At 43.1% G+C, this 25,538-nt stretch overlaps 1 protein-coding gene across 2 annotated transcripts; it reads left to right on the forward strand.

Moving 5' to 3' along the window:
- Positions 1-407: 407 nt before the first annotated feature.
- Positions 408-25,387, forward strand: TECPR1 (tectonin beta-propeller repeat containing 1). Of its 2 annotated transcripts, XM_071444043.1 has the most exons (26): positions 408-775; positions 1,911-1,943; positions 3,745-3,977; positions 5,640-5,822; positions 6,320-6,442; positions 7,109-7,234; positions 8,731-8,905; positions 8,999-9,099; positions 10,314-10,415; positions 10,855-11,000; positions 11,830-12,338; positions 13,085-13,230; positions 14,170-14,325; positions 14,827-14,976; positions 15,611-15,768; positions 16,530-16,657; positions 16,742-16,844; positions 17,508-17,604; positions 17,974-18,053; positions 18,356-18,412; positions 19,854-20,028; positions 20,921-21,056; positions 21,363-21,455; positions 22,090-22,196; positions 22,657-22,776; positions 23,432-25,387. In XM_071444043.1, exons 1-26 carry the CDS (start codon positions 652-654, stop codon positions 23,627-23,629), a joined length of 3,759 nt encoding a protein of 1,252 aa, XP_071300144.1. In that variant the 5' UTR covers positions 408-651; the 3' UTR covers positions 23,630-25,387. The 2 variants fall into 2 exon arrangements, with proteins under 2 accessions (XP_071300144.1, XP_071300145.1); XM_071444044.1 differs by lacking the exon at positions 1,911-1,943 and having other exon boundaries at positions 409-775.
- Positions 25,388-25,538: the final 151 nt, after the last annotated feature.

Genomic DNA, 25,538 nt, shown 5'->3' on the forward strand with positions numbered 1-25,538 from the left:
GCAGGGCCTTTACTGGTGGCAAAGGGCAACTTCAGGCAAAGGCTGGTTTCCCTCACTCCGGCTGCAGCCACGGCTCACTCAGAGCAGCCGGACAGACAGATGGGCTCTGCCTGCACGAGCCCCTTCCACAGGGTCACAGCACCACAGAATGGGTCAGGCTGGAAGGGACCACAGTGGCTCATCTGTTCAACCTTCTGGCTGAAGCAGGATCATCATGGCATAGGATGGCATCCAGACAGTTCTTGAGTATCTGCAGCGCAGGAAATTCCACATCTCTCTGGGCAAACAGTGCCAGTGCTTGGTCATTGAATGGGAGTTGTTCTTCGCGTTCAGGTGGAACGTCCTGTATCGGTTTCTGCTCGCTGTCTCTTGTTCTATTGCCCGGCACCACCAAGCAGAGCCTCCTCTTGACACCTCTTTCGATATTTCTGCACATGGATGAGGTCCCCTCTCAGTCGTCTCTTCTCGAGGCCGAACAGGCCCAGCTCCCTCAGCCTTCCCTCACAAGATCCGCTCCAATCCCTTGCTCGGATCTGTCGCTCTCCCTGGAGCTCCCGCAGGAGCCGCCCCGGCGCTCCCCAAGCCGGGCCCCGGCGGAGCCCCGCGGTCCCGGCCCCGCCGCCCCGGCCGTGACGCGCCCGGCCCGCGCCAATGGCGGCGGCGCTCGGAGCCGGTGTGGGCGCGGCGCTCCCCGCCGGCCGCGGCTCCGCGGGGCCGCCCTGCCGGGGCGCGGCGGCTCCTTCCGCCGGGAGCGACGCCGGGCGGCGGGAGGCAGGTAAGGGGCGAGCCCGGGGCCGGGCCGGGGCAGCGCCGCTGGCTGTCCGCGGGCCGGTGGCGGGCCGGGCCGGGCAGGGCGGGGTGGGTGGAGGTCGGACCCCTGCCGCCCTTCCCGGCAGCTCCAGCACTGTCGGGAGCAGCGGCGGAGCCGCGGGGCGGTGCCGGCACCTCCGCGCAGCCCCCGCGGCGAGGGCGTGGGGGGCGCCCGGGGCGTTTCGGCAGAGCCCCGCGCCCGCCTCCTGCCGCAGCCCGTGGGGAGCGGGGCTGTGCCCGGCCCAGGGCCGCCCGAGGCCGGTGGCGCCGCAGCCCCGCACGGCTCCTAAGCCGATCCGGCCTTAATGCCCGGGCCCCGAGCGGGGCTGCCGGGCGCGGTGCGCGCTTTGCCGCGTCCGTGGAGCGCTCCGGGATCCCCGCGGGCTCCGAGCGGCGCGGCCGTGGCCGGACGGGGGTACCGGAGGAGTCCCCGCTCGGTTCGTGTGACACCGAGGAGAAATGTGTGCGCGGTGTGCCGTGGAACACGTCCAGTCTTGGCTTGGTTCACATCCTGCCACCGCCGCGGCCTGAACTCGGGGACAGGGCCCTGCTCTCCCGAGGAACATCATTGCTTTTATTATGTACAAGGACTTGGGATATTTTTCTTGAATTCTGTAGCAATCAGTGATATGCCAGGCCATTGGAAATTTCAATTACCAGTATGTTTTCGTCATTTAAGCATTTCCGAAATTACCTGGCTGAGCTGTGGGATGAGGAATAATCAGCAGATCAGGCTTTTTTCAGGCCCCTGAGATTACTTGACAACTACTGCCTTCACTGAAAAGCACATAAGCCAGCAGCACTGAGAATCCTTCAAAATTGGACAGTATCTGCCTTCATGTGCACAGCCAGTGCACAGGGGCTTAAAGGGAAGTCTTAAAAGTTTATAATCTCAAATGCATTTGGGATTTTCCCATGATTCCCCAGACACTGTCTCAGATGTTCAGATGAAGGAATATGTAGAAACTTTCACTTGTCTTGGCTGCCTTGAGTATTTTAAACCAGTTGCATTAGCCCGTGTTCTTTTAGTTGTCCCATCTATGTTTTTCTTAACTTCATAATCTTTGGAATTTTCATCACCTTTTCCTGAACTGTTCCAGGTACTTTTCTGCCTGCCTGGACTGTCATTCCAGGTACAGGCCTTTATTTATGCCTTTGCCCATCTTTAAGAGACCCAAGCATCATTTTTCTTTGTTACCTGCTAGGTAGTTGTCGTTGTTGCATTATCTATAATGCTTCCTTCACTCCAGACCCTCTGGTATTCTGGTTACTTAAGATGAAGTGCATAATATTGTCTTCTGTTATAAACACTGCTTTGGAGAATTTTAAGTGCTAACACTGAAGGGTTATTTTCACAGCTTTTATTTTCCCAGTGATACCCACACTAATTTTCACCTCCTCTTCACTTTGTTCCATTATTCCATGTTATGTCCATCTGTACTCCATTATAGGAAGATATGAAGAAGGTAAATGGCTGATCCAAGAGCAGACAAAGATTCATGCCTTCAAAGTTCCAGCAACAAAGAGGAGAAAATGTTGAAAACCAGAGGATTCATCTTAGTTATGCTACAATTAATAGGAGAATTTTGCTCATGACCTTCCCCTGGTATCACTCATTCTCTGCTGCTATGTGTTTTCTTATCGCTGTTACCTGTTCTTCACCTGTTGGATCCAGGTTTTTAGGTACTTAGCAGCAGCAATTCTATGAAGCAAAGACTCCTGAATATTGTCCCTGAGATCCCAGGGAATTTCCTGTGCTGGTCTTTGACACTGACCCAGCTGTGTGAGATTCTCCACAGTTTCACCACTGCCATTCACATAGAGAGTGCAAGTCAGTCCCTGTGTGCCACCTCCTTTATCAGAAAGCAGGCAGGCAGCTCTCCTTAGGCTCTTGTATTAAAAGCAGAGTTGCCATTTGACAGCAAAGGAGCAGTGCTCCACACTGGCTACAAGCAATAATTCCTCTTCTGTTGTGTTGGATCTGAGTCCCCTTCCCTCCTTTCCTCTCCCAATTCCCTACTGCATAGTTAAAGGAGCTGAAGGCAAAGTTCAAGACATTCATTAGCAATTCTGATTGTCAAACATACAGAACTACCAAAATTTGTCTGTTTTGATGGCACCCAGAAGGTCAAGTGACAGAAATACCCTGGCCTTTCTTGACTTCTGAAAGGACTGATGTGCACCTGCCTCACCCCTCTGAGAAGGGCAGGACTGCAGTGCCCAGAAAATGACAGGTTATTATGTGACAGAACCAGAATGGAACTCAACCAGGTCTCTGCTGCCAAACCATGCTCTGTGTGTACTTAAACTCATCACACCTACATATACAGATCCTGAAGCTGGATCAGATCCAGAATGCTTTGAAAGAGGTTTCCTGGCAGAGGCAGGCAGGATGTCCATGGTTTAAATCCAGGTGTGTGCTTTTGGAGGAGCTTCTTTTCACATCCTTGCCTTTGTACCTGTGTAGGTGTGTTGTTCCACAGAGAGGGGGCTGAGAAGGAGGATCAGGGGATATCAGGGCACTGTGAGATGAGATGAGCAGGGTGTGTAGCACCAGCAGCATTAGCAGACCCTGAGAGTGGAGCTGCCTGCTATGAGATGGTCTGTGCTGCTTCATCCCAGCTCAGAAGTGATGTCTGTCCCCAGCCTGCCAGAGCTGTCCTGTTTATTCCTGAGCTCTTGTAGCATGCACAGTAGAAAGGTCTGGTAAAAAGGGCTTTCTTATGGCTTTTCAGGGACTGAGAGGTGTTGGCTGCACAGCTCTGACAAAGAGGTCTGGCTGCCAGCTTTACACAGGCTCTTTTTAAAAAATCATCCCTTACATCTTTATTTAATTTGACTGATGATGGCTCAGAGCATGACTGATCTGCAGTAGATTCAAGATCCATTTTTGTACCCATCATTTCCAGCAATAACCTTGTTTTTGCGTTTCAGATATGGCCATGCCCAGTTCCCTCTTGTGGGCTGTTGATATTTTTGGGAGGGTTTACACTCTCTCTACTGTTGGCCAGTACTGGGAGCTGTGCAAGGACACCCAGCTGGAATTCAAGAGGGTCTCTGCTGTCAAACAGTGCTGCTGGGGAATAGCCTGTGACCATCAGGTGTACACCTACGTGTTCTCAGGAGATGTTCCCATCAGATACCAGGAGGAAACCTATGAGAACCAGGTATGACAGGTACAGCACCTCTCACACAGCCACTGCTTGGGCTGACAGCACCTCCTACATCAGCTCTCTCGTGTGGTTTTGTCACAGGAGGATTGATCAGTTTTATTTGTTTTCATTTTTTATCAGAAGTTTCTGAAGAGTAAATATATGTGCCAAATATCAGGTTATTCTTGTAGTATTTAAATTCCCAAAGGAGTTACACTTCCCTGCTCCTAGCAAAAGCAATTCCAGGGTGAACTCCAGCCTGTTCTCTGTGAGCCATTTCAGACTGGAGCATTCACCCTTTTCACTGAGAGGTTTCCATTTCTTGGTCCCTTAGTGACAAATACACAATCCCCTTAAGAAAATGTCCCATGTAACTTCCAGGCAACAAAGATCAGAAATATATATGATAATATATTCTGATAATGTATTATCAGAAATATATTATTCTTTAAACAATGCTACTTCTTAGTGTTCCAAAGACTTCTCTAATAAAGGTATAACTTTCTATTAAAATACAATGTTTCCAACTTTTTTGCATAGAAGTGTTAAGGTCATCCTTTCCATCTGATGCACTTCAAAATAATGTCTTTAAAACAGTATTTTAAAGGAAATTTTTCAAATTTGGTTGTAAGTTAACCAGAAGTTAATTGGGAGAGAAAATTGATGGATTTTCTTGAGCACATTTCTCTGATTTCTAATGGGCAATAGAATGAATATAAATTGGGAAGAGATATTAACTTACCTGCATGGGCAAAAGTACAACAAATTAATTTTATACATTATTCAATATTGATAAAGCTTTTCAGCCATTTAAGTTTGTTCCTTTTATTGTATAAACATGTTCTTTAAAAATGCAAAATTTAAAATTTTATTTGTTCCTTTAAAACTCTCATTTTGTTTGTTCTAGGTAATGAAAGCACAAAAAGAAATACTCTACAAGAGCTAGCAATGAAGAAATTAAACTGAAGTAGTTTGCAGATAATGTGCAAGGCAATTCAGCCAGATTTCTAGTAACAGCAAATAATATTTTGTGTAAAGATTATAGACAGATTTTGCACCACTCATTTTCCACGTGCCCTAAAATGTAAGACAGTATTACAAGACAGATTTTGACAGTATTTCTATAGCATGTAGGAGTGTGGGAGGGAAAAAAACGACAGTATTGGTGAAAATCCTTGTGTTATCACTTCTGTAACTGATTCAAGGCAGATTAGGGAAAAATATAAGATCTAGGGGAGATTTGCTGATACAGTTCTCTCAACACTGTTCCTGGCAGAGGCAGTGCTATTTTTCTAGTGCAGACAAGATATGAATCATCTTTCTCTGGGAGTGGATTAGAGATACCAAGGCCATCCATGCAGCATTACCCTAATGCTGCAGTGTCATGGTGCCATACATCACCAAAGAAAATATAGCATCAGATGGTCCTATTTATGTAGCTGAAAATGACTTGGTTGGGACAAGCTCTGCAGTCAGCCCTTTTCTGATATTTAAAAAAGCTTCCTCCAAAGGCTGTGTCAGGAAGGGGCTCATGGAACGAGCACTTTCTCATTCATCCCAGGAATTTATTCCTCTTCTACTGCAGAAAATAAGAAACATGTCATGACTCCCTGTAGATGTGCAATGAGATAATGTGATCTCAAAAAAAAAAAATACTTTATTTATTATTTCTGGCAGCGCTGGAATCCAGTTGGTGGCTTTTGTGAGAAATTACTGCCCAGTGACCGCTGGCAGTGGAGTGATGTGAGCGGGCTAAAACACCAGCAGCTTGATAGTTTCACACTGCCTTCACCACACTGGGAGTGGGAGTCTGACTGGTATGTGGATGAAAATATTGGAGGGGAACCAACAGAGAAAGGGGTAGGTGAACAATACCAAAAAGAGATCTATTCTGGGAATCCTTACTCTGTAAAATGGAAGGAGCTTTTATAGAAGTGAAAAAAGTCTGTAAAAATAAAACTTGCCATAGATACTTCTTTCTGGGAAATAGCTCAACTCTAATACAACAGAAAGAAGGATCTTGTTTGAAGGCTTTTGAAGTCTATAGGTGCTTCTATAGAAGCTTTTTTCTTTTGATGAGGCCACGAAATCATGGCAACTGAATGCCATTGTTATTTAAGGTCTTTACTATGAAGAAAGTAAATTGTTTTACTGTGTCTTGTTTGTTCTGTGTATATCACCCAGAGGAATTTGGGTATGATTCCTAAATCATTCATGGAATTAGCTGATCTGTTAATCAGGGCTCTAGAGACACACAGAGTGACTTGTGTTGTGACTCTTGTGCAGAATTGCTCTGAGTTATGTCTTCAAGCTTTCCCTTGATCCTGTTTTTCATACAAGGAAACCTCTGTTTGCAGGGCTGGACTTATGCCATAGACTTCCCCAGCACCTACACAAAGGATAAGAGATGGAATTCTTGTGTCAGACGCAGGAGATGGATCAGATACAGGAGATACAAATCACGGGACGTTTGGGCAAAGGTTCTAGATCTCTTTTACATATTAAATAAACTGATTGTCTGAAATAATCAATTAGAAGTGCAGGGAAGTTAATTTTTTATGACTTCTCTGTTAGCTGGACTTGGATTCTTTCACTTCCGACTTGCCATTCTTGTAAGTCTAAATGGCAGGCTGGGATTTTTCATGGAAACCTGTGGTAATAGGGTGCCAAATCTTAGGGTGATGCAATTAGAGATGGATGCTCAGCTCCTTTGCAAATTTCAGTTCAACTTTTTAACTTCCTTTGGTTTTGTGACAAGGCACTCTTGTTCAAGGTGGTACCAGCCTTGCATCATTCACAAGCTATGTGCTCTATCTGTGTGAATAACTGTTCTTTAATAATTGTTGTTCCATTCTAAGAACATTCAAAATCTGTAATTTGTGATCTTTCAGCTTTCCAATTCTGTATGCACTGTTCTATGAGTAAAAACTTCCTTTAGTTAAGGAGCAAAACAGAGACTTCTCCATGCTGCCCTGGCTGCATTTCTCCTCTCTGCACATGGAGGCCTTGAATGAGAGGGAGAATCTCCATGTTCAGCCATTCCAGGGGGTGATACATAACCAATCTGCAAGACACAAGTTATGCCACCAGCCAAGCCAGCTGTTTGCAGTGTCTCCTCTCCTCAACCTTCCTTCTCTTTGCTCCAGATTGTGTCCCATGATGAACCAGACCAGCTGCCAGACCCTTTCAATGACATCTCCATCGGAGGCTGGGAAATCACGGACGAGCCTCTCGGCCGCCTCTCAGTCTGGGCAGTTTCTCTGCAAGGAAGGGTATGTGTGTGTTCCCTGAGTTTTCTAATAAAAAATTACTAGTAAAAAGGAGTTAAATACCTGTATAACAAGGCAGGGTTGTTACTGTCCTACACTGGTAAGGAAATGCACTGCTTGTGCATCTGGCAGAGGATGAAAAGCTGCTTTGGGGTTACATTATGTAACAACTTGTGTTGTAAATGGAAAGGCTTAGTACTTCTAGGGCTGTTGTTTTATGGAAGCCTTTAACCGCTATGAACAGGTGAATCTTAAAAACTGGGTAGTAGTGTATTATATCTTGAAAAATGCCCAGAATGCTGACTGTGGTGCTGGAAACCAGGAGAAGGAGCCTGACAGAGGTTCTGGTAAAGCATTGGGTGTGCCTTTGGGGTGGAGAGACAGGGATGATTCAAGAGTTTACAAAATGGTTTTCAAAGACTTACTGATTGGAAAGTGATCACCTCCTGACCTGGCAATGTGGCATCCAGCTCTGACATGTTTTCATTTTATTTTCTATTGAAAACTATATATCTTTCTCTGTTGTTGTTGTTGGTTTTAAGCCTCCCATGAGGTCTCCGCTTTTGCTCAGTCCTGTGAAGATTTGACTCTTGCTTTTTCTTCCTTCATCCTTACAGCATGTATCAAATATTCCTTTGTGTCTAAACACTTTCTAACTTGTGGTCTCAGAATGTAATACTTTTAACAGATAACCTGAGCTTTCAATCACATTTGGCACGGCCTGGAGAGGCAAGCAATCCTGCTTACATTGTTTAAAATAAAACTCCCTGTTCCTCATACTTTCTAGTAATACATGACAAGCATCCCAGTCTAAAGCCTTACTTGACTGCCACTGTAAAATGCTTTTATTTCTCAAGTGAGAGTCCCCAGGGAAATAAAGTATTCCTAAAAATGAAGATTCAGCACTCAGCAGTCATGCTGTGGAGCATTTATATGACTGCCACAGGATCCTTTCTATGTTTGACCTTCCTATTTTGACTGTGATCTACAGAAAATTGCAGTCCAAGACTAACAAATGGCTGAATGTCACCAAAGGCTGCACAGAGAATGGAATTTTTCCCCCATATTGTGACAAGCTCTGTTCAGTGAAAGTGAGGCCAGGCTCTCAGCTAACAGTAACATTTTTGTGTTATGTATTTGTTCACTCTTGGTTTATATAACATGCCCTGAAATACACTGAAGTGGTTTAAATGTTGAAATATACACAGAACCTGTAGCAATAGGTTACTGCACCCAATCCAGTTGTAGTTCCATGATAAAAGCTGCTCTGTAGAACAGCCTCCTCCCTTAGTACATAAGGAAATAGCTTCAACTGCATAATCAACATTTAAGAAAACATACCTTTAAAGGTCAGAGTGCCATACACTACATAAAACAATCCTCTTGTTAAAGGAGAGCTGTTCTTTCCAGTTTGTCTTTACTCTTCTCTCAATGGTTTCATTGTTGTAGTGATATTTTTTCCTTATTTCATTTGGTTTTGTTTTTTTAAACTTGTCTAGGTATGGTACAGAGAAAATGTCTGCCAGCACAATCCAGAAGGTTCCACGTGGTCCTTAGTCACCACTCCTGGTGAAGTTGTACAGATCAGCTGTGGACCCTATGACCTCCTTTGGGCAACTCTCTGGGAAGGGCAAGCTATTGTGAGAGAAGGAATTGACAGGAATAACCCTCAAGGTAAAGTTTGTTAAATCTGGCTGGAAAGCCCTTTGATTTGTATAGTGTTGAATAAGAAACTAACCCACAGTGGCTTCTGGGTTCTGCCTGCAGGAATTTCCTGGAGCACTGTGGAGTCTCCAAGCTCTGAAAATGGGATCATGCACGTCTCTGTGGGTGTGGATGTGGTGTGGTGTGTCACAAAGGACAGAAAAGTAAGAGGCCTCATGTTCTGCTTTTGCCTTTTCATTCCCTTTCCCTGTTTGCTGCTCTCAAACAGGAGTGTAACTTGCACAGGAAGCATTGGTGATTTGAACTCTCTGTCCCCATGCTTTGGGGAATTCTGGTTCCCCTTGCTGTAATGGGAATGCTCTGTGGTTTCTGATAGTTGAGTTGAATTTAAGGAAGACCTTTTGCTTTTTTTTTTGAAGGAATTTTCTAAACCCAAGTCAGACAGATTTGGCAGGTGGATGGGGATGTGGGTGGGGATTGGATGAGAAGCCTTTTCTGAGGGATATTAAGCATCAGAATTGAAGTGACTCCTGTTTCCACAAGGACTGAATTTTATAGCAAAAGCAGCAGGGGGAGTATTCTCATCTACACTTTCCTGCATGATGCTATTTTTTTATCTTCCTACTGCAACTGTTCCCTTTTCATCAGTCTTTTAATGTGGGGGTCTTGGTATTTAATTAGGTGAGATATCTCTTATGTGGATGTGTGATTACTTTCTTACTAGAGTTTTAACTTAGAATGATGGAATGTCTTAAGTTGGAAGGGACCCATAAAGATGATGGAGTCCCAGTCCCTGCTCCTTCACACTGAATTCAAAGCCAGGGCTGAGCTCTGTGCTTGTGCAGCAGTTCTGTGGAGTCTCTCTGCTCTAGTGAGTCAATACTTGCCAGCTGAGCCATGGTAACAGGCTGTGCCCAGCCTGCTCATCTGCCACATAAATCCACTGTAATAAATGGAGATAAGCTGCTGCATTTTCCCTCAGATCTGCCACAGGGCAGTCAAGCATCCTGATGTCATGGGATTCAACCAACAGCTTCTAAGGGAGCTGCTTGCTGCTCTGACTATATGGGTGTGTGCTACATACAGAGGGAGCTTCTTCCAGGTGTCCAGCCCACAGACACTTTCAGATTGGTAAAGTCAGATCTAAGATTCCAAGAGCATAAAAGCTAATGCTGTCACAGGAATTCCTACAAAAAAGTCACTTTTTTTGGCTTTTCTGGCTGCAGGTGGACACACAATGTGGGTACTATTGGGTGAACTGTTTTATCTTTATCTGATAAAGAATCAAGGAAGTAATTGATTTCTTAAGACAATGTGGCAAGTCAGTCTTAGAGATTAAGACTAATCCACTAAAGAAACTAAATTCCTGCTAGAGCAGAAGGAGAAAAATTTAGACTTTCTGTTGTTGTTGTTGTAGGTGTGGTTTAGAAGAGGAGTGAACTCACATAATCCTTGTGGGACAAGTTGGATTGAAATGGTTGGAGAAATGATGATGGTAACTGTAGGCTTAAACAACCAGGTAAGAGAGCAGGGGAGCAGCTGAGAGGGTATTTACATTCCCCTCTAAAGGAGGGAATGTAAATATTACCTCAAAGGGTATGTTCCCTCCAGTGCAGGAGCTATTCACACATGGGGAGGGGTCTCAGCAGTGCCAGTAGGGCTGGCTGGACAAAGGGACCCTGGGCTTAAACTGCTGTGAGGGAAAGTGGCAGAATTCTGCAATTCTGCACCTGAAGGTGACAGCCAGCACGTGTCTTGTATGGCACAGGGAGGTGCAGACTGGTTTTGGTACAGAATTTTGTTCTGAATCTACAGTGTCAGCATTAAGGAAGAACACAAAAGGAAAATGTTGTGTCCAGCAGTTTTCTGTGCTCAATTCTGCACCACTGCACCTTTTTTGTATCTGATACCTGCTGCATTCCAAGGCACTTCCTTCACCAAGGCCTTTCCTCCCCCAGGTCTGGGGCATCGGCTGCGATGACAGAGCGATTTATTTTCGTCAAGGTGTCACACCAAGTGAGCTCAGTGGGAAGACATGGAAGGCAATTGTGTCTGGCAGAGAGAGTGACAGATCTCAGACTGGGAGCTCAACAAGTCTGCTCAGGTACTTCATTAAATACCTGCTCAAGACTTTGTACAGCAAGGGTGTCAATGCCAGGAGACATTTCTTTACATTCAAGGGGTACAGACAAGGAAAAGTGGGGAAGACATCTCTAATCATTACGTATGCCAAAAGGCAATTGCATTTTTGCCATTAAAATTAACAATAAGCAGCAGTTGTTGCACTTAGAGAAGAATCTGGAGCTCCCACATTGGAATTCACTGCATGCCTGCAGTAAAGCATGTTCCTCTGGGCTTTACTATCTCTATCTGGAACTAGTCTCTAATAAGAGAAGATATTGTTTATGAAATACCATGAAGGAGTGTCAACTCCACTTAGGAATCATTCTTCCTGAGTGGCACTGTACGTTTCTTTTCCTAGGGAGGTTAAATCAGTTACTCCCCCTGCCTGCTGGCCTCTGGGCTGTACCACACATGCCAGTGGATCTGACTTGTTTGAGCCAGAGTGTGTGCTGAGAAGTTCCTTTTGGCAAAGACAAATCATAAAGTTAATAATGGGCTTTAAAAAATCCCATTTGTTATTTCGTATTCAGAAAATGGGATGTGTTTTCCTGAGAGTTGTAGGCAGCCAACACCACCAATTGTTTGAAAAGATCAATAAAATTCCTTCCTATGTTTCAGATTTACTAGACCAGTTTGCCAGGTTTGCATTGGACTTGTTCCTCTGATGATAGAATTTGACATTTAAAAGAGAAGTCTGCTGCTTCTCTCCTGCAGTGAAACACTAAGTCAGTTTCTGTGTGTGCGCAGTCTAAGGCCTGTGCTGCTTTACAATGCTTTGGATGATAATTAATTATCTATTTGTCCTTCAGCGCTGGCTGTTTCTTTACTGATGATATTCAGAACCAAACAAGCGCGGTCATTCAGGGTGATGCAGATCCTTCCTCTGATACAGAGCTGCCCACGAGCCCTGCCAGCCCTGCCCTGCTGGGAGCTGCAGCTGCTGGGAATGGCCCAGCCAGCCAGGCTGAAACATCTGCACGGCTGCCTGTGGATCCTCTGCACTCTGAGCAAGGAGAAGCCACTGCTGCTTCAGCTAGTAATGACAAAGAGAACATTGAAATGAATAAATCTCCTGCAAACCCAAATCCTTCTGCAGAACTGCAGTGGATAAACATTGACTTGAAGGAGGCTCAGAAGCATCCAGTGCTGTCTGTGAGCAGCTTTGCAGACACATCCAGCCTCTCTTCCCTGGGCGCCTTCTCGGTGGGAGCTGAGGACCAGTACGGAGCCGATGAGCACCCGCTGTGGGCCTGGGTGTCTGGGGGAGGCTGTCTGGTAGATCTGCACAGCCCACTGAAGTGGTTCACTGCTCCATCAGGTACTGGCCAGGCACCACAGCACACCCCAGTTCCACTTACAGCTCAATATGCTCTTTAAGGAAAATGTATTTTCTGAGCAAAGCCATGGTGCAAAACTTGTGCTAACCCACTTTCTCTTACTGCAGTTTGTTAATGGGTTCATGTCTGAGCATAGTGCTGCAGTATTTAGCTGTAGAGCACTTTGGGCTTGAGATAAAAAAATGTGAAATTGGTATTTTCTCTTGAGTTCCTGTAGCAATTTTGTAAAGTAATCTGTGTTGGATCTATATCTCATTTTTAATTGTACTGAAACTGCAGCTTCGGGCAAAACACATAATATCACTGAGCAGTAACAGGAAGGAGTGAAAAGGGCTCTCTTGGGAGGTGCAGATGCTGGCAATAACTGCCTCACTCTGCCATTCCTACTGAAATGGGTAAAATAAACCATGAACTGTGGCATCCCAGGATTTAACAGTCTAACTTATGATGCAGTATATTATCTAATTATCTTGCAGTTTAGTGACAAAACTCTCATTTTTACAAGGTTATGGCTTTAAAAGCTTCTATATAATCTATCTAGTGATCCTTTTTCTATGAATCATTTACAAAGTTTGGCTGTAATACATTGATTCCAAATTATAATCATTATAAAAATGGTGTTAGACTGGGTTGATCCAGTCAGGTGTTCAAAGGAGCGCCGTGTTTTATCTTTCACAGAACTGTACTCAAAGCTCACTGGAGTTTATTGGGTTTGGTTCTGTCCCAGGTTTGTCATCATCTGTGCAGTCTCTGTCCCTGTCCATCACTCCTGCACAGACAGCAGCCTGGAGGAAGCAGATTTTTCAGCAGCTCAGTGAAAGGACAAAGCGGGAACTGGAGAATTTCAGGCACTATGAGCAGGCTATTGAGCAGGTAAGCAGTGAGGACATTTATCTCTTATCTTCTAAACACATCTGGGAATCAATAATACATTTCTAACATACTGATTTGAGCTTACTGTCAGATATATATTCTTGCCTTTATTTCTGTGACAACTTTCCTGGATTATTAATGTCTGAGCTCCCTGTGGGAAATTAACAGCTTGTCAAAGATGGAGCAGCAGTATTCATCTAAAAGCATTATCAGATAGTTTTATTTAGGAAGAAACAAAGCATTGGTCAGCATTATTTGGGTACTGTGAGACCTCAAATCCTCAGAGAAATGGTTGCAACAGCAGAACATTGTATGAATTATTCCACCACAAGATGAGGCATCTTAATTGAAACAGTGACTCAAGCAGGTGAGCTTCCCTCTCTGTGGCCATTAGGACTAATTTAACTTGCGTAAATGAATGATGCAAACGTCAATGGCAGCACATAAATAGCAGCAGTTTTGCTTGATGTTCCCTTTGTTATGACTCCTTGGCTTTTTTCAGATTCATTCATATTGTTGGTCCCTTCTTTGCTAATTGCCAAATGACATCTAGAATTATTTGATTAAAAACATTTGGAGTCCAGGGGTTTAATCAAGTTTAAAAAAATTACGTCAAAAGCCTTTAAATTCCAAAGAGAGGTTGTGTTATAACAAGAGCAAACTTGAGTCAGTCACTACCTGTGTGCTACTGCATTCTTGCAGGGTAAAAATGTTACTTCTGTTGTACACATGCTACTCAGTATCTTTTTATCCACTTTTATGAGTTTCCATTCTCTGGTACACTCTGTATGAAAATGTGTGATACAGATGTATGAATGTATGATGAGGTGTGATACAGACTAACCTGCAGCAGACACAACTTGTGGGCACAAACCCAGCACTTTGGAGAAAGAAAAAGAGTCGTGCAGTTTCTTTATTCCTTTTGTGTTTGCCTTGCAGTCGGTTTGGGTTAAAACTGGAGCCTTGCAGTGGTGGAGGAACTGGAAGCCTCATAAGTGGATGGATGTTCGGGTTGCACTGGAGCAGTTCACTGGGAGTGATGGCATGCGTGACAGCATCCTGTTCATCTATTACATGTACCACGAGGAGAAAAAGGTGTGTTCAGCTGCAGACTCTGGGAGAGCTGCTTTTGGCAAAGGGAAGCCTCTGAAGGGGAAACAGTTTCTTTAAAGGAGGCAAATTATGGCACCTGCTGTTCTGAGGTTTGGCAATTCAAAGGTAACCCCAGGTACCAGCAAAGCCCAGGCTTTTCTGGGCTGTGTCAGTGCTGTGTTAAAAATATCCCATCACAAACCACTCACATTGCTTAAACCATCAGTTCGGCACTAATTAGGAATTCTTCTGGAAATTCAAACTGTTCTTGATTGTGAAGAGCCCAGCTTGGCTGGACAGGGTCTTCCCAAGTAGGGTTAATGCCTGCAGGCAATAGGAATCAGAGGTAGGGTGAGGCTGGAAGTGGAGTCTCATTCCCTCTGTGCCAAGAATTGATTCTTTGCTGTCCTTGGCAGGAATGCCTCGTTTGTAGACCAGAAGTGCAGAAATACTGGCTCTGTGGAAGGTTTGCCTTAGTCACAGATTTTTTTTCTCGTGTCTTAGTACATCCATGTGTTCCTGAATGAAGTGACCATTATAGTTGAAGTGCTGAATGAAGCCAAGCATTCCTTTGCCCTGTACACACCTGAGAGGACGAAGCAGCGATGGCCAATCCGCCTGGCAGCCGCAACAGAGCAAGAAATGCATGACTGGGTAATTCTGGGCATCTCTCATTTCAAGCTGGCAGTGTCTGCAATTAAACATAGGAGCCAGTCTCTGAAATGTCAGCATTGCATTTAAACTCTTGGGGCTACTGATCTGTTTTTTAAATTTAGGTATTTAAACCATCTGATCAAACTTTTTAAAGGCACCTGAGGCTTGTTCTCTCCTCTGAAGCCTGCTTGCTTTCTGGTGCTGCAGTTATCCACAGCAACAGCAATATTGCTTTACATTCTCTTCCTTTCTCTGGATATAGATTAGGGCAGGAATGAGTTAGGAGTTGAATGAAGTTATTGTGTTCTTCTGCATTGGTAGAAGAACCATTCTCTGTTTTCATTGCTGCAGAGTCTTTGGTACAGGCAGACAGGCAGAGATAACACTGGAGCAGGGGCAAACCTGAGAGATGCTTCATCCTGATCAGCTCCTGCAAACCACAGCAGTTCCAGTGGTTGTATTAATAATTTCTGAACCACTGAATTCTAGTGGCTTTTAAGAAAAAGCTGCAAATTCACTTTGCTGATTGGCAAGAATGTGCAGAGGTAAATTTTTGTTTTACAATACTGAGCATCTCTATGGGAATTTTTGTTCTCACTGTAAATGGAAGCTTTTTTGGCTCCTTGTTTTGTAGCTGTCTTTGCTGAACATGTCTTGCTGTGAAAGCAGACGGATTCAAGGCCCTCCTTCTCACCATGCCATTTGGTCAGTCACTTGTAAAGGAGACATCTTTGTCAGTGAGCCAAGTCCTGAGCTGGAGGCCGGACCCCAGTTGATGCCATGTGACCAAATGTAAGAGGTTTCTGAAGCTGTTCTTTCTGCATGGAATGCCATCCAGCAAAGAATGTCCTGTCAGTTCAGTGGCTTTGATGGGCTCTTGGAGTGTGCAGTACACTGCAGATGTCTCTCACAGACATCTGTGAGAGATGCCTTTCTGCTCATGATTGCACGTGAAGAAGTTCACTAAATCATATTTTAATTCTTAGATGCTGAAGATTCTTTGTGATTTCAAAAGCCTTTCTCACTGAGATCCCAGTTATCCCAGTTTTTTAAATTGCATCTTTAATATCATAAGAGATAGCCTAAACTGAAAGTAAATTTAATCGCTGTAATTGGAATATAATTTGAGCTTTCAGTTTTATCTGAGTCAAGAAATCTGAAATTCTCAGTCTTCCATAGACACTGCAGTCCAGGAGCAGTTTCTTGACAGTTTTTATGACAACTGTGGCAATATGGAACTGCAAACTCCTCGAGCAGAACAATGCCATCTGCTTTTTGGGAGCTGTTCAGAGGGAAATGCTTTCAGCTGGCAGCTGCTTTCACTTAGAGATTGCACAGTGGTTGGACAACTGAGCAGAGCAGGTTGCCTGTGCTGTAGATTATGGGGTTGTTGGTGGGGAAAGCACCACCCCTGAAGGATGTGATGCTGAGTGCAGTGTCGGACAAGTGAGCAGAGCAGGTTGCCTGTGCTGAAGATTATGGGGTTGTTGGTGGGGAAAGCACCATCCATCCCTGAAGGATGTGATGCTGAGTGCAGTGTCCTCCCCTGGCAGGTTCTGGAGGCAGGTGGGAGGGCACCTGCGGCTGGTCGAGAGCAACAGCCGGGGCGTGGTGTGGGGCATCGGCTACGACCATACAGCCTGGGCTTACACTGGCGGCTATGGAGGAGGCTTCATCCAAGGTACAGCTTGGCAGGGATGGAATTGAAAATGTAATGTCTTTGAGCTTTAGCTTTACTCTAATCCATGTTGTTTATTCCTCACAGGACTGGCCAGTAGTGCTGATAACATTTACACACAGTCAGATGTGAAATGTGTTTACATCTATGAGAACCAACGGTGGAACCCTGTCACTGGATACAGCAGCAGGTTATTTACTCCATTTATTGCATTTATTTACTTTAACACCACTACTGTCAAATAAAACAAGGGCTTGGTTCTAGCTTGGAAGAGTTATTACACTTACTCTATCTTCAGTCTCATCCAACATTCATAGTTAACCTGTGATGGAAGGAACAGTGTTTCTCAATTTTCTAATTTGTAATTATCAAAAATGTCAAAATGTTATTATGGCAAAACATTACAGATTTGTGCTTTGTAATTGCACAAAGTGTGCCTACTTGCAGTATCTTTCACTATTAAGACCAGACAGAAAAGTTATTAGGATCTGTATATTCCTATACATATTGTGCTAAATACACTGGGTCCTTGAATAGTACATTTGAGCAAAAGTATAGAAAAATACGTGTCGAATTATATGGCATTCACATTCCAGTTTTAAATGGTAGTGAGGAATATCACTCTACAGAGAAACATTTACAAGGTCCTCAAGTTTGCTATAACTGGAAGCAGTTGTACAGATTCTTTCCCACTGTGCTCATCACTCACATGATATTTCCAAGTAGAGATTAATGAGGCAGTGTTTTGTGTGTGAAAGCAGGAAGTGCTACAAAAAGGCTTTTCTTCCCTTGCCTTTTAAACTCCCAGTTGTAAATGACCTTGCATTCCTTGTGCACTGTTCCACCACCACAGAGGTCTGCCCACAGACAGATACATGTGGAGTGATGCCTCTGGCCTGCAGGAATGTACAAAGACCAACACCAAGCCTCCTTCTCCGCAGTGGTCTTGGGTAAGTTTTGGCTTAGAAATTTTTTTACAAAGTCCAGGCTTAGCAAGTAGGATACAAGACTTGAGTTTAAGGGGCCCAGATTTTCTTCTGGGATTTGTTGTAACATTTAACCTTGTTTTCCCCATTAATAGCTAGCAATAATCTTCCACAGTCAAAAGAATGTTAAGCATTGAGTGAGGTGCTTTGTTTAATGTGACTTAGATAATTTTCTCCTCCACTGAATTAAAAAGATTCGGGACCCCCTGTATGTATTTCAAGTGTTAGAAGGTTTCTAGCAAGTCATTGCTCTCCAAAGGTGGAGGTAAACAGAAGAGGTGCTTATGACCCATGAGGTGTTGAGTGTTACTCCCGTGTCCCCTTTGCCCACAGGTCTCAGACTGGTACATTGACTTCAGCGCGGCGGGCGGCACGGACCGGGAGGGCTGGCAGTATGCAGCTGACTTCCCAGCGTAAGGAAACTCCTCTTCTGCCACGTCCCCCGCTCCAGTCCTCACACCTTCTTGGTTCTGGTTGCACAGTAACGCCCTTTGCCAGGGACACAACGCTGCCTCATTCCCCCCTTTTTGTGGGCATGCTGATATTTGCAGGGAGGGAGGGCAGCAAGGTGAACTTGGCAGACTGTCACTTGAAGAATTTTAAAATCAGCACTTGTGCTTGGTGGGCAGATGGAGGCAGTGCTCTCAGGCTGGCACTGACACTGGAGATGCTCTGACATCCTCATGAATATTCTTTATTAAATCTGTTTTGGTAGGTCCTACCACGGGCACAAGACAATGAAAGATTTTGTCCGACGGAGGCGCTGGGCCAGGTGAGGAAGCTCAATATAAATAAGTTTTGAAGTTGAATCCTAATTGCTCACTAAGTCTACTTTAGTTATGAGGTCAAGAGTCCTGTCAACCAAACCCAATCATCAAAAGAAAAAGTAAAAACCTGAAATATATAACCCAGCAGAGAAACTGATGACCTTTAGCATTATGTCTCTAATTGTAAGTCTCTATGAGTAGTTACCCTCTTGGATTTTGTGGGATCTGTAGATAAAAGTCAGACAGTTCTTCTCTATATCTGATTTTCCTTATGGTAAATGATTAAGGAATAGTAAGCACTGGATATATCAGTATATATTAGGTCACTTGTAACTGCTGCTAATAGGCCTTTTATATTAGTTTCAACTTATGAATTCCACCTACTGAATGCTGGGCCACAGATAGTCCAACCCCATTTCAGTCAGAGGAAATGTCCAGGTGGAACCCAGAAAACAGCAAACTACCACTGTAGTCTATAAGCTGGGGAAGTCTGTGCATTCCCTGTTTTTCCAACTTTTCTGTGCTTTCTGTTCTAGAGCATCTAATAGCTGTACTAATTAATTGCTGTGAACTTAAACACTGCAGGGTTTAGTATGGATGCTACAAAGTATTTTGCCCCTTATACAAAAAGCTCTGAAGTGAGGTTCTGAAGCATCAAAAATGTTATTTCAGGATATGCAGCAAAACAAACCCATTAAATCAAAATGGTGACTTGAAATAAAATAAGCAACTTGAGAAATACCCTCTAGTCTAAATACTTCCTCTTGTTTTAACTACCAATTGAATACCAAAAACAATAGACTCAGGGTTGGATCTGGTTTTTCAGAACTGGAAAACAGAGGAATGTCCTGATGTTTTTTAGGACATTATTCATACATGAAATTATTGTGGTGATGATAGAGTGTAACATAATTTCCCTAATTGACAGCACTACTTTGGTGCAATTTCCACAGAAGAAGTACACAAAGTCCCAGCATGACTTACCAAGTCTATCATTTAGACTGACTACCTCAAGATGCTACATAACCTTTTTAACAGACCAAGCCAAAAAGAATTGTAAAGTTATTCTTTTAACCAAGACAGAGGAAGGAATGAGCTGGGTGTGGAGTTCTCTCTGCACTTTATTATCCTGCTGCTGCCCAGTGAGTCTGAGAGAGCTATGGAGCAGTGTAGCACCAGTTGCAGACTTCTTGGGTGGTCCTGGTTTTATAAAGTAACTTCAAAAAAAAACCCCCAAACAAACAACAGAAGCTTTGAGAAATCAGTATTAGTTCAAACTTCAAAACCCGACTCATTGTTAAAAACCTCTTTCAAATTAAAAATACTAATATTTAATGAAAAGCACTACCTAATGAGAAGACTATTGGACTGGAAGTCAGCAATAGACTGGGAAACCAGTTCTAGAAAGGACATACTTCTGACAGGTTTGGGCTTTTTCTGCTTCAGAAAATGTAAGATAGTCACCAACGGGCCATGGCTGGAAGTGCCTCCTGTTACCCTGTGGGACATCTCCATAATTCCCAGTTCAGATGCAGATGATGAAGAATCAGTAGCACTGTGGGCAATCAGTGACAAAGGAGACGTGCTCTGCAGGCTTGGAGTGACACAGCAAAATCCAGCTGTAAGGCTCCCTGTTTGTTTTTACTGCTTATTGATGTGTTTAATGTGATATGCAAATACATACAATCACACAGAGCTCTCTCTCAAAGCACCTTGTTATTTTTCATCCCTTTGTGTCCCAGATTTGCAAGTCCCTGTCCATCAGCTGTAGCACAGTTTGCTGCCCACATTCCTTATAATAGTTCTTCTCTTGCATAATCCACCTGGGCTTGTGCCACATCACCTGCAGGAGCCTCTCTCAGCTCCTGGCCATCTTCTCATGAAACATTTTACTTCCACTTTCTGCCCTGGCAGCTTAGATCTTCTTTCTTTGTTTGTTTTTTGAAATGGTTGACAACAGGTGTATCCCACTTAAAGGAATTGCTGAGGAATGGACTCTGTGAAGCATGGTCCCACTCTAGGACCTCAATACCAGTAGGATAAAAGCCAGGAAAAACATCTAAGGAAATGCTTTAGTAGAATTTGGAGAAAAAGTACAAGAAATTGAAAAATAATTCATTCTTTTTTTCCTTCCTGATCTGTAAGGCAGTGCAGCAGTGAGAACTGGAATACTGTGTCTGGAATGTGAAATCCTATATCAGCTGATTTTTGTGAGGAATTAAAGCAAAAAAAAAGAAGACTCTAGTCCAGCTGTTCAGAGACATGTAGATGCCTAAAATGCAGTGATTTTAATATAAAAGGCCATGGTCCAACTTAGTTATTTTCAGAGTTGTATATCCAAATATTTTTGAGGATCAGCAACCTCATTTCTGTTCAGTCCTAAATTTATGTAAGATTTATTCTCCAGAACATTTTTCACTATTTTGGTTTTTTCTCATTTGGTAATAATCAACAATATTTTGTCATGGAGGTTTCAAGCACTGCTTCACAATTCATCTCCTGTGATTTGTTAGGGAACATCCTGGCTGCATGTGGGAACAGATCAGCCCTTCATTTCCATCTCCATTGGAGCATTTTACCAAGTGTGGGCTATAGCTCGAGATGGTTCTGCCTTCTACCGGGGTTCAGTGTCTCCAAACAAGCCTGCAGGTAGGAACTTGTACTTGAGCTTTGCTCTGCTCCACTGCCATGTCTGAAAAAGTCCAATCTGTTTCACAGAGGTGTTTCCCATGGCTGTGCAAAATTGTGCATACAAATAATACAATAATTATAGCAGCTCATTTGCTATTCACTTGTGTTATTGAAAGTATTCATTTGTAAAAAACAATCTGTTAAAAATATATGAAGTGTGATGTCATTGACAGCTTTCCTGCACGGCAATGTATTTCAGCTGCAGACATTTTCATGCCTAATTCTGTTTTTTGCAATGCTTAACACAAGATTTGTGACCTTTAGGTGACTGTTGGTACCATATCCCATCACCTCAAAAACAGAAGTTAAAGCAAGTCTCAGTGGGACGAACATCTGTGTTTGTCTTGGATAAAAATGGTAAGGATTTAAAAAACTATTAGTCAGTGCTACAAAAAGTACATCAGTCTGTACCAGCCTGATTTAAAAAGAAGAGGTTAGGTTAGAACTGGACAGATGAATCCTGGTGCTCCAAAGGGAGCAATATTTCACACTGAAGGATGTGGGTAGCAGTGCATTAGGTACTGCTTCTGAAGGCTTGGCTGTTGTGTCTGACAGTGCCCTGGGTAACAACAATCCAGCTCCTGTGCTCTGGGGGGGAAACACAGATGAATGGCAGAGAATTGCATGGCTGGGTTTTGTCTGGAATCCTCCAGAAAGAAATAAATCATGAAGCACCTTTTGTACAAGAAACAAGCCTTTAACAACAGATTCAGAGACCTTCATCTCATTTGCTTTTGTTGTCTAGTGCCTAGTTCCTTATTTGAACATTTTCCCCCAAGAAGTTTTACAAAACAGAGTATTTGCTATTTTTTATAAGCAATAACTACAGATATACAAATTTCAAAGTGAGAGCTTCATTTTGTCCATCTCTGTAACACCTCAGCCAAAACTGCATTTCCCTGGAACACAGAAGGAATTCCTGATTGATGTTGTTGACAGCACTTCAGACAAAAGCCATGCTGGGCTGTAACCAGCACTCTTTGTTTCCCAGGCAATCTCTGGTACCGGCAGGGAATCACACCCAGCTACCCTCAAGGATCCACCTGGGATCACGTTTCCAACAACATCCGTAAAATGTCTGTAGGGCCCCTAGACCAGGTGTGTATTAAGCTTCCTTGTATCTCATGAGTTTATTAAAAATTATATAGAATATACTTTAACAATTAAATGTTCTTCAGCCTTGGTTTTGTTTAACTTCATTGCAGAAAATGTTGGTCTAAATGTTGGAATATGATAACAAGAGAAAAAATCATACCAGTGAAATATTGATACAGCCAAGCTCTCTGCTGCAAAAAGCCTCATTAATTTTTTTTCCATTTTTTTAACAAGGCTATATATTTTAAAAAGGCTTTTTATATATTTAATCTATTTCCTGCCAAGTCTTATCTGGCAATGTTTTAATTATAACACTGCTCTATAGTTTGTCTGGGTGTCTCTCTGCCTAAATGAGAGCATTTTCAGCCTATTGAAGAACAAGCCTGATTTTTGGAAGTGGTCAGACAGATATTTCACATTGGGAAGAGCAGCACATTTTACTGCCTCTCTCTGCTTCCTCGAGGTGTGGGTGATAGCTGACAAAGTGCAGGGCAGCCACAGCCTGAGCTGTGGGACCGTCTGCCACCGGACTGGGGTCCAGCCCCTGGAACCCAAAGGCCTCTCCTGGGATTATGGTATTGGGGTAAGTGCTGGAGGCACAGAACTGCCTGAAGGTGCACATCCCAGAGAAAGGGAAATGCCATCCTGCCCAGCTGGGCAGCATGGGAAAGCTTGCATATACCTGCAGGAAACTGACATTTTCCTTCAGGTTTATTATAATGAAGTTATAATGGGCTGTGCAGTCATAGCTGAGAAGTTATTTGCATTTGATAAGTATTCATTTTAAATAGGTAATTTAAAAGTTACAATGGAAAAACTAGTGGAGTAAGAGCCATTTAAAAGAAAGTGGGTTCCTTTCTGGTTTGCACATGATTATTCCTCATTGTTGTACCCTGTAATATTCTCAATGTTTTGAGAAAAACTATTTCAAGGTTTTGCCACCTTTTAAGTTGGTGGAACATTTGCAGTGGCTCTGTTATGAATGCTTGACCCTACTAATCTCAATTCCCTGTGATAAAAAACAATCCTTAAGTTTACCACTATAACTCCCTGTCAGGGAGGTCTGCTGTGTTTTGTTTCATTTTACAAGGAGCCTTTTTTCTGATTCATCCCAGACCAAGATTACTTTGCTCATGAACAAACAGAACAAACTAGCAGTGCACATAAAGCATCACATCACATCCAGCACTGACAGGGTGATGTTTCTCCTTTTGAGTTTCTGTGCCCCTTTTTCACAGGGTGGCTGGGAGCACATTACAGTCAGAGGAAATGCAACAGAAGCATCTCGGGGTGCTGTGCCTGACACCACTGAGGAAAACCCGGCAGCATCGAAGGAGGGAGAAGATGAGGAGAGTAAAGGGAAAACAGAACACTCGAAGATCCCTCTGATGGTCAGTGAAAGTCAAGAATTGGACAGAAATTCTGTTAACTGTTAAATTGTTGCCATCTACGTGTTGCTAACAAGCAGTAGGAAATAGCTGAAAAAGAAACAGATGTCTACTGCTTGGAGAGAAAAACAGGACATTTTTGTGCTACTAAATGTTTGACTGAAGCAGACTTTGCAATGGGGTATTTTAAGTACTGAATCCTTCTAATGCATCTTGTGTAAAATGTGACTTGATAGAGTTCATAGTTTTGTCAAAGCAGGCAAGGTTTTTAACCACAGTGTATTTCTGACCCTTGACCATAGCTGCTACACACCTTGCAAATGTGAATATCTGCACCCATGATCACTACATTTACTTCTTTTTTTTATGCTCCCTACATTTCTCTCATATTCACACATCATGCACGCTGTCCTTGAGATTCATCTTTGAGCACAATGAAATGTTTCAATTTGAATGAATGCAGGCAACCACAGCTGGTCCTGTTTGTAGAGGCCCTTACACATGCACAGAGCTCTGCTCCTGGGAGGGCTCCACATCTAAGGATGGACTGGGTCAGGCTGTTCTTGCTCCCATCAGCAAATTCAAATTCTGCACAACTCTGCTTAGGCTGCAGTTAGCAGGAAGGGCCAATTTTTGCTGTCTTTTCTCACAGTGTGTTAATCAGGCAGCAGAACTCCTGGTTTCAGGGAGCCCAGTCCTGCTCAGCTCTGAACTGTCACTGCACGTGCTGGGAAATCCTGTTCTGTCTTCAGCTGAACTGAAACTGGGCCAGCTGAGGGACACAGATGCCTTCCTAGGGAGGTTGGAAGGCACCAGACTCTGGAGGCCAGAGTATTCCAGATCATTGCAAATTATGTTCCCCTACTGCAGAAGTTAAGGGAAGGTCTTAAACTGACTTTTCAATGGTAGGAATGCAAAACAACTTTACTGACAGCAGTGGAGTTTGCCAGTGTACACTGATGGCAGTTCAGAATGAAGCTCTGCTCTTCATTTTGAGTAAGTGATTTATTAATCTCTTTTTCCAACATGAAACCACTTTCTATTCTCAAAAAAAAGCTTTTTTTCCTGACTTATTTATCATAATTGGACAGTTTACATTCATTTCTCCTCTGTGTGTGTGACTGTACATGAAGCTATTTTTATATGATGAACAGTTTGGTGTGGTCTCAGTACTGTATTTGTAGAAGTAAAACTTATGTTTGCACGTATTTAAGGAATATATTTGGTATCTAATGCCAAGGAAAGCACTGTTTCCAAGTCCAAATGTGAATGAAGATTGAAGATGCTTTACTGTTACAAAAAGAACCTGTTGATCTTTCCAGAATGTGATTAGTTTATACATACATTGTGGGAGAAGCATAAATCATGTGTTGCATTAATTACCATAATAGGTTTTGCATAACTTGCACAGTATCTTGTCCAAATAAATTACTTTATTACATGTATTTTTAGAGAATTATTAGGATTGTATTTTTCTCTGCATTGTATCAAGATTTTTCCTTCTAATAGTCAGTGTTTACATCTCCAACAATCAACCTGATTGCATACAATAAGCTTTATAATGTACCTTTGCATTTTTCCTTACATTGCCAAGTTTCACTTACTTTACTGTAAAAAGCTGGGTTTAGGTGAAAAAAAAGTTATAAGTTGTTTATGTTTGAGTACTAAGTATTTGCCTTCTAAAATATTATTTAGAAAATTATATAATTTAAAAATATAATGTCATTGTTGTGGCTAGTAAAAGTATGGAAAAGTGACTTTAAACTGAAGCAATTTTGAAAAATAAAAGTAATTTATCAGAAAAAACATGCTTCTTACAAAATCCCTTTTGACATGTCCAAGAACAAAGTACTTTGTACTTTGCTACACTGTGGAACTACAGCTGGAATTCCATCAAAATGCCCGTGTCCAGAGCCTGACTGTCCCTTGGGGATGGAGTGTTCAGGGGAGGGGTGAC

Source organism: Agelaius tricolor, unplaced genomic scaffold (assembly GCF_023055355.1).
Source record: "Agelaius tricolor isolate 1412-34295 unplaced genomic scaffold, bAgeTri1.0.p SCAF_19, whole genome shotgun sequence".
Classification (NCBI taxonomy): domain Eukaryota; kingdom Metazoa; phylum Chordata; class Aves; order Passeriformes; family Icteridae; genus Agelaius; species Agelaius tricolor.

Bases quoted from the DNA above. Each gene is read 5' to 3' on its own strand.
- TECPR1 (XM_071444043.1), top strand. From the start codon at position 652: ATGGCGGCGGCGCTCGGAGCCGGTGTGGGCGCGGCGCTCCCCGCCGGC. The intron at 16,658-16,741 runs GTACAGCTTGGC...TATTCCTCACAG, and splicing joins TGGAGGAGGCTTCATCCAAG to GACTGGCCAGTAGTGCTGAT. The intron at 22,777-23,431 runs GTAAGTGCTGGA...CCTTTTTCACAG, and splicing joins CCTGGGATTATGGTATTGGG to GGTGGCTGGGAGCACATTAC.